This window comes from Maylandia zebra, linkage group LG22, assembly GCF_041146795.1.
Source record: "Maylandia zebra isolate NMK-2024a linkage group LG22, Mzebra_GT3a, whole genome shotgun sequence".
Classification (NCBI taxonomy): Eukaryota; Metazoa; Chordata; class Actinopteri; order Cichliformes; family Cichlidae; genus Maylandia; species Maylandia zebra.
In genome coordinates, this window is record NC_135187.1 from 31,626,287 (window position 1) to 31,643,762 (window position 17,476).

Here is a 17,476-nt window from a genome sequence, read left to right on the forward strand (position 1 = left end):
AAATCCACCAAAAAAATAAATTCAGAAGTAGTACTTCGTATCGGGAACAGTTCTTTATGTTTAGCAACCTCGGCCTCGAGAGTGACACGACCCACTCTCTCTCACTGTTTGTTTTAACACAGGAGATGGATAGCTGATACCTCCCAGGAGTTAAAGGTCACACTCTCAACTTCACCAGCTGCCCAAGTAAAGAGCACAGATTAAAGGCCACACCTGTCTCTGTGATGAAGTAACAGGCCCTGTAGTAAAGGTTAGTTACTTTAGGTCAGTGTACAGAAAAAAACATAGCTCAAAACAGCAGAAAGATTGAGAAAATGGAATATTTTGCCATATGACAATGTATTAAACAACAGTGAGTTTTAAATGTCTAAGCTTATTAAATATTATTGGAACATTAAAGCTGCCACATCTTTGCTGTATAATGCACTGTTGTCCCAATCCCACAGAAAGAGACTGACTAAAATCTGTCTTCAGATCATTAAAAGTTGAAAACAAAATGTATAAAAACATGTTTTTATTTGACATGAGCTATGTTCCTTCTACTATATGCAGAGGATTGTAATGATTGGTAATACTACTTGTGAACTGTCTTTCACTTTTAGTTTGTTTATATGATATTCTGGACAACACCAGAGCGGAGCGGAAGGTCACGCGCCTCATTTCACCACCTGATTGTGCATGAAAATAAGAGTCGGAGCACTCTTACTACTGTTGGTGAGGTGATGAGGTTGGTTTTACATACTCACTTTAGGAGTTCCTAGACATCAGCCATGACACAAGGCATAATATAACCAGGACAAGGTTAATACCCCTGTTAACCTCTTACCATTGACCAGGTTTGTGGCAACCTGGGTAGCTTCATATGTACCCATCTATATGAAAATCTCACCTCTTTCTATCTGAATGAAAATAAGATAAGATAAGATAGAACTTTATTAATCCCTCGGGTGGGTTCCTCTGGGAAATTCGACTTTTTTTTTTTTTTTTTTTTAAGATAAGATACTAAAACACAAGAAGTGTAAGACCAGAAACACACGTGCTTGTCCTCTGAAGTCAGCAGCATAGTGACCATAAAGATTTTTGGCATTGTTTTCACACACAAAGGTCGGTGCTATAGTGTTTTAGCTTTTACAGGTTGGTATATGAATGCACTCACTAAGAAACACCTGTACACAATGTTTATCCATGCAAATATCCAGAAGCTGGTGCACGGTGGCCTCTCATGACTGGTTACCCCGAGAGAAAGTCTACAATAGTGGCTTCCAGCCTTGACATGAAATCCAGTAGTCCAAAAGCCAACAGATGTGAATATTGTGTAACTTTATGAATTTGAAGCTACAAATCTTGAATTTATTCCATGAAATGCCAAGAGACTCTCAAAGGAACATGTTTTGGAGTAGGTGACATTTTCATTGAGGTTTAGGATATAAAAAAAAAACATCTGTATGAAATGAGGTAAATACAACTTAGAATAACAAAACTACATGACATGTTATGGCACTACTTTCTGTATCTTTACTGATAAATACAGGTTTGCTTCCATCAGCTAACAGATGAGAGTACAGAATAACTCACTCTATCACCATCTGTTGGATGTCCTTCTTGAACGTTGCCTGGACATCACTGCTGAACATCACCTGAGACTCCTTCAATAAGCTTCGAGAACTGAACACTACTTCAAGAAATTACAAGAACATTAGTCTAAGAGAGTTCAGTGTGTTGCCCTGTCAGGGCCAGATCTCTCTAAAAAGAGACGTTTAATCTCAATTTGCACAAGTCACAGCAAAATAACTTTTGTATGAATAGAATAGAGCTAAATACAGGACTAGGTTATAAAAATTCATTATTCTTTGAGCGAATAAAAGCCACTGACACTTGCTAGACCTGTGATGGTCGCAGCGTCTAGTGTGTGGCATATTTTTCCACTGTGTTTCTGGCATCCAGGTTCTGCCCCCTTGGCTTTCACATGCTTGGTTTCTCAAGTTTTTCCTTATGCTAATCCTGTGTCTCCTTGTGCTTTCTGCTACCTTAATTCAGGATCACTATTCGACTCACCTGCATTTGCCTCACTACACACCACTCACCTGTTTTTCTGCACAATCTCTCCTCTGAAAACACCTAAAACACATAACATCTCCCCTGTCTGCCCTCCTGCTCGCCCGTCACCTCCAGATCACTGAAATGGTTGGACTAACTACCACCGTCTCCTGGACACTCACTCACCCTCCCCAGAACCCTGGTTCCCTCTATTTTGCAATTAAGCGTCACCTCACTACAACTCACCTTCTGCCACTGGTGCTCTGTTTTGCATTAACACCCCCCCCCCCCCCCCCCCCATTTTTCCAAGTGTTTCAGTGCATGAGACTCTCAATCCAGTAACACGTCCCAGTTATTCCACCGAATGCTTCTGGGTCCAATACACGTACCGGCCGTGTGACAGGAACAACAAATAAACTGATCTAGCTAGACGTGTGAAGAAAACAGTGATAACATATTACAGTTTTTCTCGATTGCTTAAACACTATAACCAGGCCTCTAAACTAAAATTTCAAAACCGTAACGCTATTGTTCAAAAAGCTCACCCATTTCCCTGAACTATAAACACTATTCCCTGCTTTGACACATGACTCAAATTTGGTGAACTGTTACTGCAAAACTCTACACACAAATCCCTACATTTTACAGTGCTTACACCATGTAGTCATTTAGAAAGCACTAGCATGCAATAATGTTAACTTAAGTCAGCATAGCTTGAGCTCAATTAGCACACAATTAACCAGGTGGAAACACTAGGAGTCAAAATTTAGCACACACCAATCAGAACCTGCGATGGATAGATAAAAGGGCCAAAGTCAGCTCATTCAGGTTTGAAACGTGGTGGAGGAAGAGGACATGGTGAAAGAGGAGGACGTGGTGAAAGAGGAGGAGGAGGTGGTCTAGGACAACAGGGAGGAGGGAGAGGTGGAGGAGGACGTGGTGAAGGAGGTGGAGAACGACGGCGACAAGGAAGGGGAAGAGCAAGGGCAACAAGACAGTCAGTCTCGGATGAAATTCGAGCCACTTTAGTTGACCATGTTCTTGTCCATGGGATGACTATGAGGGAGGCTGGGCAACGAGTACAACCAAATTTGAGTCGCTTCACTGTTGCCTCCATCATCAGAACCTTCAGGGAGGAAAACAGGTAGGTGTACTTGCAGTAAGACTGCTTTGTACAGTAACGTTTAAGTTACTGAACTTATGTGTCTTGAGTTTCAGTATGTTTCCATTATTTGCCTGTAAAATGAATGTGTGACAGTTACAGTAATGAGTGCTTCTATTTTTGTAGGACACAGAGACGACCACCTGGTGGAGGCAGGTTAAGGCTTTTGTCGGAGGAGCAAGAGAGGGAACTTGTAAACATGGTAATTGCAAATAATGTAATCCGCCTGCAAGAGATTCAAAGGAGAGTGATTGAGGATGATCATCTTTTTCGAGGCATACATGCCATCAGCCTCTCCACAATTGACCACATCCTCCGAAAGAATCAATTCCGGATGAAACAGGCATACCGAGTCCCTTTCGAACGAAACTCTGACAGAGTGAAAAACCAACGTGTGGAATATGTTCAGGTATGAGTTTTGATACTGTATAAAGTATTGTGTACCATCACAGCATGGCAGTTTATGCTGCCATTTCAGCACTCTTGAACTGTGGTTCAGGGTACCGATTGACTCTACTGTGTTATGTGTTTTGCAGAGAATCTTTGAGATTGAAGGACGGCCTGTTCCCCATGAAATCTTTGTGGATGAGGCAGGTTTTAACCTGACCAAAAGAAGGAAAAGGGGGAGGAACATAATTGGCCATCGGGCTATTGTAAATGTCCCTGATCAGCGTGGGGGGAATGTCACTATGTGCGCAGCCATCAGCCAACGAGGGGTACTCCACCGCCATGGCGTACTAGGACCCTATAACACTATGCTTCTCCTTGCTTTTCTTGATGGTTTAAGACAACATATGTTCCAGCTGGACTACAGGGAACCAGCACAGCCAGAGCAGCCTCACTACGTTGTTGTGTGGGATAACGTCAGCTTCCATCGCGCTGCTCTGGTTCGTGACTGGTTTACCAATAACCCAAGGTTTTCTAATATCTTTCTGCCTGCATACTCTCCCTTTCTAAACTCGATAGAGGAGTTATTTTCGGCATGGCGGTGGAAAGTGACCGAGAACCTTATGTCCATGTTCACCTCCTTCAGGCCATGGAAGAGGCCTGCCTAGACATATCAAGTTTTTCCTTATGCTACCTTAATTCTTGCATGCCAGGGGTGGATCAGGCATGCAAGAGGATTTTACCCCCGCTGCCTGGCTGGGGCCAATATAGCCTGTGATGTGGATGAGATTCTCTGGCCTGACCCAGACCAAAGACAAGATGCTGAGGTGGGATAATGTTTCTGGTGTGTGTTGTACTGTATAGTACATGAATGACAATGTGCCACTGTACATACATTGGTTGCGTCTTTTGTGTTTATCATGTGACAAGGGTTTTGAAGGGGAGAACCATAAGCAACCTATTTGTTTTGGAACTATTGTTTTGAATTAATTGTACCAGTGTGCAAAACTCTGTTGTAGTGTGTGTGTTTTTGAGGGCTTGTGTTTGATGTCTGTGGGCAAAGTTTGGTTTTTCAGCAGGAGTGAATAGTTTTGGGTGTAGAGCTTCATTTTGACCTGGAAATAGGATGTTTGGGAAATTGAGTGAGATGTTATGGATTTGTGTTTACTGTTGTGAGGATATGAGGCGTAGTTTCAGGAAATGTGTTTTAGCAATCGAGAAAAACTGTAAAACAAGTACTATGTGTCCCATCTCTCCAATACAGAATATAGATTATAAAATACAAGCTACAACCACAAAAGAAGTTTTATTCTTTTACCAGTATAATAATAAACTTCACCATATGCAGAGTACTACATGATAACGATAATGCTACTTAAACTGTTTGTCAGCTGTCACCAAACTACCTTTAGTTTGCCTATATAATAAAAGACAGGAAGTTCACTTTGCTAATTTCACCACCTGATGATTCATGGAAATAAGAGCCTAAGCTCTCTTTCTGTGTCAATGAGGTGATATCTTTAGTTTTACATAGTCATTTTAGGATTTCCAAAACCATTGATATTAATCAAATGTGAGTTCCTGGATAAAAACAAAAACACACAGAGTGTAAGTTTGCATACCCTCCGCATTGTCTTTTTCTACCCACGTGCTCTTGGTTTCAAAAGAACTCTATTAGCATTTTCTCCCTCCATATTCTTTGTCTTTTATCTGTTTCAGGGCTGCAGGAACACTGGAGTCTACTGCAGCTGACATTTGGGAAATGGTAGTATACATCAGGAGGTTTCTAACAGGAGGCTTCCAGCTGATTGGTGACGGTGCTCACTATTGCACCCCCATGACACCTGGTGGTTTGATACACCTAAGTAGAAGTTGTTCATTGTCCTCTATTTCAGAGTCATTGTGTCACATCAGCAGGTCGCCTTTGGGATATGTTAAATCATTAGCTTGGTACCATGAAGCTGAAGTTGGCAAATCTTTAGAAGTGATGTGTTACAATCCAACATTTAATAATTCTTCAGCTATATGTAGGAGAGAGCACTTTTTTCTCTGACATTCACATGGACTTTCTCTTTTTACTTCATTCCACAGAAAAAAAAAGGAAATATAAGCAATGGCGTGTCCAGCGGGGTGGCCTGGGGGGGCACAGGCCACCCCCCCAACCAGACTGGCCACCCCAGGTGCCACCCCAAAGGCAAAATAATAAAATTCAATCAAATATCAAATGTCCGATTATGTTTTCACAGTGACGCTCAGATATCCGAGTGTAAGTGAATGCAGCATCGGCTTCTGCGGTATGTGCATCACGTTAGCAAAGGTAGGAGAGCGAAGCAGAAAGACGTCACTGCAGGAAACAATTTTTCGGTGAAAGAAAATGAGGACAGAATAAATGTCCCGGTAAGTAATATTAAGTTTGTTGAGTTTAGTAAACTTCGGTGAAATTAGAATACCAAGGAAAAAATAACACTTAAAGAATTATTGCAGCCGTCGAATATTTCAGACAGTATGCTACTGAGGGCAGCTAACATAAGAGTTATGAGTTATAAGATATAATCTAAGTCGTAACATTGCTGTATGGAGCTGCAGATTTGGTTGCAGGTTAACATCGCTGGACTGGCCATCGGGCATACCGGACATATCCCCAGTGACTTATTTTTTATTTTTTTTTGTAATGGCATGAACAATGAGAGGTGGTGGATTGGCCAGATGCAGGTCGATGTGTAGAAATAACTCCGTTGTTTGGTGGTGGCTATGGTGGGGCTTCCACAGAGGCCAGCAGGTGGATGAGGGAAGGGGAGGCAGGAGGAGAGCCCCGAGGCAGCCGCCAGTCCGAGTGTCAGGTGAACTGAACTTCAGGTAAGAAGTTATGACCTGCAGTCTATCTGGGTCAGATATAAACCAAGTTTAGGTGGAGTTTATTTTCATGTTGCTGACTTTTTACTGTCAGTTGCAATAACTCATACTGCGTTTTAGCCAGCTGGGTGGGTGCTATGATGTTACTGATAGTGAACTTTATTTTATTCATAAGGTTAGTTAGTAGAGTTGCCAACGGCTCCTTAAAAAATGGAATGGTCCCTCATTCAGAGAAAATATTACACGTTTCGTATTGAGCTGAGAAGAGACGCAGTTTGTCCCGAACTTTAGCTAGAATGGAAAAAAGACACAAAGCTGGATTTATTCTGTCTTTATGCTGCACAGCTGCCTCTTCTTCTCTCATTCTCTCCCCTGCCTCTCCTGTTGCTACTTCAATCATGAAACTGATCAATGATCAGCTGATCGGCTTTTCTCTCTTGTTTATTTATCGCCCACTTTGCACCAGAAAGAGGAAACCAGCGGATGTCGCGCTAAACAACAGCAGCACGTTTAAGCTTGATCAGCTGTTGTTAGAATTTATTTAATATTAATTTCTAGTATCAGCTGTTGTTTGCTGGAGCCACAGCTGTAAAGCTGCTGGTCATGATATCGGTTTGGATATGTGGTGAGAGGGAAACATGAAGATGAAACCAGGAGATGTCCTTACTGAACCATCAGAGCTGAACAGGTGATGGAGAAACAGGTTTACCTTTTAGGTCACATGAATGAGTTGAAGGGAAGTTATGAACTGTTTCTGAGAGACAAATAACACCAGGATCCTTTTTTATGTAGCTGACAGCTGGTAACTGTGCAGGGGCGGGTCTAGGAAAGTTTTGCCAGGGGGGCATGTAGGGCATTAACAGGGAAAGGCACAAAGAAATACTTTTCTTTCTTATTCTCATTTAAAATACCTAGCTTTTATTAAATAATTATCTAAATCTTACAACCAAAGTTTTTATCTGACGTAAAATGTATAGAAATCATACATATACCAACAAGACTATACATCACTGTCACAACAGGGTTTGTTTTCAGTCAAAGTCTTTATGGCTTTAATACCTGGTGGGTCGGTGTTACAGGAAAAATGATTCTATGTTTCTTTACCTTCTTTTAAATGTACAAAGATGCCTTTTGTCTGCCCTTTGCCTATGGTTAGATTAGTTTAGAATTATCTTTTTAGACTTTCTCAGCAAAGACATACTGTTTTGGGACATATTGTTTTAGATTGTTTTATCTCTCACAGCCTTCTCCCAGCTCTCTGCTGACGAGACTAGCGCCACATATGGAGTTGTTTATTTTATTTGTTTTGTATTTTCTTATCCTGTTCTCACTGTCTTTCCTATAAAAATTACCAAGCCACTGTGCATGGTGTGAGTTGTCCTTAGCAGCTCACCCGTGTACACGTTTGATAAAGAAAGTAACTTTGTCTCATTGTGTCTTTATTTCTCCTGGGTCTTTTACAGAGTTTTCCCCCAACATTTCTTGGTCCTTCGACAGCCGGATCACCTCCATCGTGTCCCATCTCCGTGACCAGTCCACGTTGTTCGCCTGTCGACAGCCCACACACCAGGTGTGTGGAAAAAGACCAAGAGCGTTAAATTCGGGTCTTGGCCAACGTCTTAGAAAGCGACCCACGGTGGTGGGACCCGATCGAGGTGGACCAGACCCGGCGACACCGACCAGGTAGATACAGACACACTGACACAATCTTGCGTAAAAGCGCATTTTGAATTCAGGGAATTTAAAATAGCGGAAGTAGCTCGTCGACTGGTAGCTCTGGGAGCTCGTCGACTGGTAGCGTAGCTCGTCGACTGGAAGCTTTGGAAGCTCGTCGACTGGTAGCTTTGGAGCTCTGGGTAGCTCCCCCAGCTGGGTCTAGACTGGGTCTAGGGAGTAAGTAGCTCTGGGAGCTCCCCTTATTATAAGGGTTCCGGTCGCGCGCGTCGAAGCTGTGAATGTGAATGTGTGTGTGTGTGTATTGTTTTAATTAACGGAGCAAGCTGAATTTTCACGGTCCAATAAGAGACTGAGCTGCTCCTACTGTGTTTTTCTTTTACTGCTATTCACTGACGTGCTGGTGAGTTGAGAGAACGGTCGAGTTCCGTCTCGTAAAGTTCACACCGCTTTTGGAAATAGTCCGAAAGTAGAAGGGCGTGTGAGCAACCACTCTCGTCTCTAATACCAGCGAAGGTGATAGCAGCTGTATTGTGTATATATTACTTAAACAAAAATAAGTAAATACATAAATAAGATGGGTAATCACGCAAGTGAAATTAAAACTCACTCCTGCTGACGAGCAGTGGTGAGAAAAGAAAAGTCCAGACGCCGGACAAAAACAGTGTCTGTAAACTGAGAGATTTAAGAAAACAAAATATAAACAGTCAGAAGAACAGAACTCAACTGCCAGTTTAGTAAAACCAGAAGACGAGACACTGTGCAGTTCCCACAATCCTTTTAGTAAACCATCACTCACTCCTGCAGCCGCATCTGCAGCACCACCCATATCAGGAAGAACTTAATAATCCCTTATTAAGTGAAAACTAGAGATCACAGTAGTTTGAAGTAGTTTAAAAGGGTTGAAAACAGACCCCACTGAGTAGATATAAATATAAAAAGTACGAAATAAAGATGAACAAAGGGAAAATTACAGTAGAAATTATCTTTAGAGTATTTGAAATTAATAATAGCAAGGATAACAACCTGTAAAGTGATATTAACAATGAAACACAGTTGGCATGATGACCATGCCCAGCATGTATAAAATGAATATAAAGCAAATAATTCACACGAAAATATTTTAATAAAATAAATAAGGTATATTAAGGCTGTGTCACTGTTCAGCCAAGGACAGTGTGTGAAAAGGTAACTGTCTCCACCCTGGGAAAAGTGTGATTCTGCAGGTCATCTGAAGCCCTTGATGGATACAAAATAAAATATAAATAATATATTATAATAGAACTGCCTGGTCCGCCATGCAACAGAGAGAACAAATGTGACCGCAGATTGGATGAATTCTAAATTATCTGTTTGCCGAATAAGATGATCCTAACTAACAAATTGGCTCAGGAGTAGTATAATGGTACACACTGATAAAATATTATAATATGCTATTGCTGTTATATAAGACAAAGAGGATAATATTAACAATGACATAATATTAATATGAAGAGGCACCTTAATCGGTTATGATGTGAGGTGAATAATTGTTAAGCAGTAGTCTGCATCAAGCTTAAGGTTTGCTGAAACTCAGTGTAATGACATGTGAGATGAAGACAATACGGAGAATAACTAAACTAATGAAGTGCATAGAGGCACTTGACCAGCTTGAAACCTATCATCCTAGAATGACACATTGCTGAGATATAGAGCACACCTATAATGACAACCAATAAGCAAAACCCTGTAGACAACAGCTAAAACTACAGGATTGAGAAGCTGAATTAAATATGTAGACACTGCTAAGCTGATGAGCATGTTCCACATTTTCTTTTCTTTTTATTTATTTGTTTCTTTTAGAGCAGAAGCTGCTGTAACACACCCAAAGAAAGACTCTAGGTCTGACCAACCGTCTCAGTCCTGGGCAAAAAGATGTCAGTCAATAAAATTCTAAAAGATAATTTGTTGACAAAAAATATATCAAGAGATAAAAGATAAAACAGTCCAGTGTCCCACTTATGAATTGTATAAAAACACACAGTCCCAAGGCCAGAGCCAGCTATGCCACACAGCCAAGTTGCACTCCACATGTTGCCTTTAACAGGGTTAGAAGTTGTCCTTGGAGACCCACCACCCTGCAAGCATATAGTCAGTGGTCACTCAAGCCTCTGCAACCCTGCTGCCTTTAGGCTGTGGCATATAATAGGCCCTGGACTGCACAGAGAGACAAAACGACACACTTAATATAAAATTCATAGCGCAAAACCAATCCATCCCAATCATATCTGATTTCATCACATTACATACCTGCACAGAGAGACAAAACACAACAGCAGTGTTTGTAGTGTGGGCTATATGTAGACCAGTGTATCAGTGCAATCAAGTACACCTGCCTCTAATTAGTCCAACCCCATTCCAGCCATTGGCTCACCAAAAATGTGACACACACAAAACCACTCCCAACCCAGTGGAACTTCACACAATAATATGGAACTGAATTAACGCAGGCACATTAGTCTACCATGTTACAAGCTGCATGCTATTACAAGCCAATATATGCAGACTTCTGCCTTGTTCGGGTGGCAGCATTTTTCTATTTTCTTTTGTGTCCTGACACGTTTATGTTTTTTGTTTTTGTTTGATTATTTTGTTGGTTTTGGAAACGAATTTAAACGAACTTGTGACCATACTTGAGAATCACAGTGACACATAGTGATTAGGCATATGATTGAAAAATGCCTAGGTTTAGAGCTGTGAGCTATGAGCTGTGAGCAATGCAAAGTTAAATATATATATTTGTATAAATGGGAAACAACCCTAACTTGAAAGTTTGAAATGTGTGAGATCCATGCATTGTTTGAAGAACTAGAAATTATCTAAAACTGCCTTAAGTGAAAATGTAGAGTTGCATCTATTCTCCCAAACAAAAAAAAAACAAAAAACAAAAAAAGGGAGAAGCATTCTGTAACTTAAAAATAAGGCTGACTGTTGACAACAGACTAAAGCACTAATTCGCAGGTGGCTATCAGGAACAGAGAGGCGAGCAAAGTCACAAACACCAAGGCCGCAGACAGCCACGCAGAAACAGCAGATAACATAGAGACAACGCCTGCTAGAACCGTGGAGAGGAAGGTCACTTCACACGAGATTGTTGCGCATGTGAAATACACAAAGATAAACAAATAACCATTTATATAGACAGCCAGTATGTTTTCTCTGCTGTGCATCATTTTGCAAAAAATCTGGAAAACCAGAGGAATGATTACACCAACTGGCAAACCAGCATGCCAACCTCTTACAACGCCTACTGACTCTTTCATTACTACAGGCAACAATTTTGCTGACAGAGCAGCAAAATAGGCGGCACAACAGGCAAACATCACATTGATGGCAGTAAACACACATCAGATTCCACTGGATGTGTTGAAAAATGAACAAAAAGCAGCAAGCACAGCAGAGCAGGCAAAATGGCTAAAACGCGGTGCAGTTCTGACAAACGATTTAATGATGTGTTATGGCAAGCCAGTGTTGCCAAAATCGCTCCACAAGATGGCGGCATTAGTGACTCATGGCTGTACGCATTTGTCATCGGGGGGAATGACCTGTATTGTCAACTCTCATTTCTACACTGTAAATTCTACACTGTAAATTTTGAAACCTCAGCAAAACAATTTGTCAGAACGTGCATGACGTGTCAAACAAAAAATAATATAAAAGAGGCCGTTTTCCCACACCACCTTATCTTTTTCACACAATCCGTATGGACTTTATTGAGCTAAATGAATGCCAAGGGTAAAGATACGCCCTAGTGGTTATAGATGTATTCTCAAAGTGGCCGGAAATCTATCCAGTGAAAAAGGCAGATGCAATTTCAGTAGCAAAGTGCCTGTGCAATCACTTCATACCCACATATGGCATCCCAGCTTTGATACGGTCAGACAACGGCACTCATTTTGTAAATGATGTCATCACTAAGGTCTCTGAAGCACTCGGTTTCAGCATAAAACACCACTGTGCTTATCACCCTCAGAGCGCAGGCCTTGTAGAGAGAACTAACGGCACTATAAAACAAAGGCTCAGGAAATGCATGGCAGAAACAGGAAGGCCGTGGCCTGAATGTTTGGGTTTAGTGAAAATGTGGATGCGCTTAACACAAGGCTCCCATAAACTAACTCCATTTGAAATCATTCATGGCAGGCCGTTTCCACTGCCTATTACCAGTCAACCAATAGACAAAGCAATCAGAGAAAACACATTAGCAGAGTGGATGTCTAAGCTGTTAGAAAACAAAGAGATCGTTGTACATAATCAACAACCTGATGATGTTTCTCCAGTGTCTTGCAGGCTAAAGCCCGGTGACTGGGTTCTGATCAAGGTGCTCCAAAGGAAAAACTGGAGCACACCCAGGTGGGAGGGGCCATACCAAGTCCTCCTCACTACGCCCACCGCTTGCAAAATTGCGGAACGACCATCCTGGATCCATCAGAGTCACTGCAGGCGAGTAAGTGAAGCCATCTAAACTCAGTCGACACAGGCTCGCCCAATTGTTGTGATCTCGCCCGGTGGAGGGAACAGCCTTTCTGGCCGGGGGGTCTACTCACGACAGGAGGGTGTGTCCTGTTGTCATGAGGTGGTGGCTCCTAATAACTGCAGCGGCCCTGACCCTGGCCGGGCTCCTCACCTTTGCTTCCATGAGGGACAACAAGTCACGCTACATGGAGAAAAGGCAGACACTGTATGACAAAGGAAAGTACACCAAGTTTCCCCATGGCTACGCCACTAACTTCTGGTGGCAGTTTATGAACACTACAGCTCACTTGAATAACAAAACTGACTGCTATGCATGTACCCATATGCCCCTATCCTCGCAGACGTCTGGCCTGTGGCCGTACAGCATACCTGAAGATCGCAGTTGGTGTCTGTTGGGCCTGGCAACACATCCAGGCTACGGTACTCTTTGGTCCAAAGCCAACTACAGCATCCCAGCAAAAGCAACCTGGAGGTCATCATCACTCACAAATGTGAACTGTTCCGGACAGACCTACCTACTGACCTGGCCCCAAGTCTCAGACCCACTGCCTGATGTAATTCTACTGAACAAACTGAACGCATCACAACTGCCAGTATGTGTGATGAACAATGGCTCGCGGGCAGTGGGGGAGCTGCCTACTCACCTATGTAAGTACATATACACTTTCTGCCCACCAAGGAACGAGAGGAAGTGTATGGCCTGTTCAATCAACGCCACCTGTGCCAGTAACACGACGCTGATGGGCCTAAACTGTCGCTCCGACTACAGCTACCGAATGCCACTACAAACAAAGACTCAGTACCAGACAGGATGTGCACGGACGGCACCCAGCAGCAGAGGAACCAGAGTTTTGGCTGACTGGTACTTCCTATGTGGCAACAAGGCTTATCTGTCACTCCCTGAAGGTTGGGGAGGTCTGTGCGCCCTGGTGGAATTATCAGATCACGTTTTCTTCATGCAAAGTGTTGCACATCACCCAAGCAGCCGGCAGAGACGTGAAGTGGACATCGCCTCCCCCAATTCTTTCGGCATTACCGTGGACACTGGAGTGCCGGGAGAGTTTCGCATCTGGGGAGGAGGAGTGAAATTCTTACAGAGCTTGATCCCCCGCATTGGAGTTGCCGAGGTGCGGGATCACGTGGAGATCAACCGATATGCTCTGCTACGACACATCAACTTGACTAAGACCCTGGGAACTGCCTTAGCAGGAGAACAGCAGGCCATCAGAACGATGGTGCTGCAGAACAGACTGACACTAGACCTGCTAACAGCATCACAAGGAGGAGTTTGCAAGCTGATCGGGGAAACATGTTGCACTTTTATCCCTGATGGATACGAAACTGGAGGAGACATTTATGAAGCTTTGCAGAATTTGACCGCTCTGCAAAAATATGTCACTGACCACACACCTGGAGCAGCTACAGCACAAGGCTGGCTTGACTGGCTGTTCAGCGGTTCATGGCTGGCTGCTGTAGCAAAGCCATTTTTTCTTCTAGGTCTCATCATGATAGCACTGCTCATATTAGTGTTGTGTGTGTTGCCATGCCTAAGACTAATGATTTCAAAGATGATAACAACTACAATGACTGCTTATATTGCCGTGCCTGAAGAAGAACAACATCCCGTTGCAATTCTGTTAGAGGAGAACTTGTACTAGCTGCTAATAAATGACGTGGTGATTAAAAATGACTTGTCAAGTGATCATGCACTGATTAAAACATTAGTAGGTTATGCAAGTTTTCATGCTTTTATTATTTTTTGAAGTCTTCAGTTTTAAACATAAAGTTTTCATTTTACATATGAAGTTTTCATTATTTTACATATAAAGTTTTCAATTTAAGGTTTGCATCATTTTAAATATAAGGTTTTCATCCTTGTATTTTTTGAAGTTTTCATTTTAGTTTTCATCCTTTTATTTTTTGTAGTTTTAGTTTTATTATTTTTTCTTGTTTATTCCACTTGTTATTTCATTTACTATGATTTTCATTTACTATGTTTTTCTTTTTATTATTTTCTTTTGTTTTATTCTTTAGACCAAATGACTGCCATTTCTGCTATGATGACATTTTGAAGATTTTGGAAATTAAAAATTGCCTAACATACTTAATAAATAATTTTCATAGACAATTGTTGTATACATTTAAAATAAGTTAAACAGGGGGGAATGTTACAGGAAAAATGATTCTATGTTTCTTTACCTTCTTTTAAATGTACAAAGATGCCTTTTGTCTGCCCTTTGCCTATGGTTAGATTAGTTTAGAATTATCTTTTTAGACTTTCTCAGCAAAGACATACTGTTTTGGGACATATTGTTTTAGATTGTTTTATCTCTCACAGCCTTCTCCCAGCTCTCTGCTGACGAGACTAGCGCCACATATGGAGTTGTTTATTTTATTTGTTTTGTATTTTCTTATCCTGTTCTCACTGTCTTTCCTATAAAAATTACCAAGCCACTGTGCATGGTGTGAGTTGTCCTTAGCAGCTCACCCGTGTACACGTTTGATAAAGAAAGTAACTTTGTCTCATTGTGTCTTTATTTCTCCTGGGTCTTTTACAGAGTTTTCCCCCAACAGTCGGTCTGTAGTGAAAATGCCCAATTTTTTTGTCCCAGTCCAGCCCTGCAGGTTAATACTGGCAGTGTCACCATGCCAGCTGACTGTATTTCATCATCAGCCAGTGTTGTTCTTTATCAATATTACCAAAGTTTACCATAAGGCAGCATAGAAAGTATTTACTTGCTTTCAGGTTTCATTCAAATGTTAGTCTTTTCATTTGTTTCCCCACTTTTTTCCTGTTTCAAAATCAAACACCAGTTTGTGAGAAGATTATCTTCTTTTTTTAATAAGCAGATAAAGTTTTACATTGGCTAATTTGTCAATTGTATGTTAAAAATGTTCGTATTTTAATATTCAAAAATGTTTTTGCCCAAAACATATGTGCACCATATGTCAGTAAAAATACTATGTAAATATTGATGTCCTTGACTGCTGAGTAAACACTGACAAAGCACTGATTGTATCTCTTGTACTTTATCAACGCAGTATCTAAAAACTTTGCACCGTAGTGGTTAAAATCTCATTCTAATAAGAGTTAAAAGTGCATTTGGTTATTAGGTTTATAGGATTATTGAATTATGGTTAAGGGTTGGTAGAATTTTTTTTTTAAACATTATCTGCCAATTAAATCTGCCACCCTTCTCCAAATCTGTGCCCCTACCTGGCCCCCCCAACAAAAATTTTCTAGACACGCCACTGAATATAAGTCTATGAAGTTTAGCCACACTAGAGGGATTTCCAGCATGAGCTACCTGAATAAAATCACCCCAAAGAATCTGATTTAATCTGAACTTTTTTTTCTGGTCACACCAGAACGGAAGGGTGGACATTCCCCTTCAAGACTTTCTGCTAGAGGACAGAATTCCTGGATTACTGCAAATTCTTCAGGTCCTGAAGCAGCCAAGCAGCCCCAGACCATTGTACTACCACCATCATTTGACTATTGATCTGATGTTCTGTTTATGAAATGCTGTGTAGTTTTACGGCAGATGCAACAGGACTCAAACCTTCTAATATCAGAATTTTTTGATCATCTGATGCTTTGAAGTATGACAAAATGCAAAAAACTAACAACAGAAAGAGGGCTTTTTTCACAGCACTATAGGGAATGTTTCCCTCTAATTTTTCATGTGTCTGAGCGAACACACAAACTCGCTGAGCGATCACTTGGACCACTGTGAGCAACAGCAGATGTGTGCTGGTGATGGGATTTCCGGCTCTTTTTAGAGAACTGGCTCTTCAGGTTGTTTTGTTGCTTTAATTAATTTATTATTGACAATAATATAAAATTAGAAAAGGAAGAAGGACAGATGCAACAACATTGTCATCCCCTATATAGCCGGTGTATCAGAAAAACTCAGGAGAGTTTTCTCCAAGCATGACATCCCGGTGCATTTCAGACCCAGCAACACGCTCGGACAAAAACTGGTTCACCCGAAAGACAAAACTCCTAAACACAGACTTAACAATGTGGTGTATGCTGTACAGTGCAGCGAGGAATGCCCAGACCTCTACATTGGAGACACCAAACAGCCACTTCACAAGCGCATGGCACAACACAGAAGAGCCACCTCCACAGGACAAGACTCAGCAGTCCCATCTGCATCTTAAGGGACACTCTTTCAAGGATGCCAACGTTCACATTTTGGACAGATAGAACAGATGGTTTGAAAGAGGAGTGAAAGAAGCCATTTATGTCCACTGTGAGCGACCATCTTTGAACAGAGGCGTTCTGTCTGCCATCTATGATCCAGTTTTGAGTTCCCTCCCCAGACACGTTAACGCCCACTCACATCCTGGGCCATCTGACCTCAGGAAATCGCATGATAAGGTGGGGCCAGGTCTCACAATTAGTGATGGGATTTCCGTCTCTTTTTAGAGATCCGGCTTTTTCGGTTCGGCTCACTAAAAAGAGCCAGCTCTTTCGGCTCCGAACCGGCTCTTCAGATTGTTTTGTTGCTTTAATTAATTTATTATTAACAATAATATAAAATTATGCACAAAAGGAATTACTAACGTAAAAAAAGTGGTTTTATTTATATATGTTTATATATAAATATATGCGGTGGCACCTAGAGACAAAACACGTACAAACTCCAAAACACATTTCTAGCATGAACTGAACTTCCAAAGCAAAGCTACTAGATCACTTAAATTACACAATTGAAAGCATGTATGTATTGTTTGTGTATTCATACACAAGCACTCATATATATTCAAATAATTTAAAAAAAAGTTCATTTACCTGTTACTACCACACATCAAATCCGGTCGTTGGTACTTGCTGGCTTGTGT

At 41.4% G+C, this 17,476-nt stretch overlaps 1 protein-coding gene across 1 annotated transcript; it reads left to right on the top strand.

The window, feature by feature from the left end:
• The first annotated feature begins 7,516 nt into the window (after window positions 1–7,516).
• LOC143414561 (uncharacterized) lies at window positions 7,517–15,141 on the top strand. The gene is made up of 2 exons (XM_076879227.1): window positions 7,517–8,122; window positions 12,430–15,141. Exon 2 carries the CDS (start codon window positions 12,721–12,723, stop codon window positions 14,281–14,283), a length of 1,563 nt encoding a protein of 520 aa, XP_076735342.1. The 5' UTR covers window positions 7,517–8,122; window positions 12,430–12,720; the 3' UTR covers window positions 14,284–15,141.
• The last annotated feature ends 2,335 nt before the right edge of the window (window positions 15,142–17,476 follow it).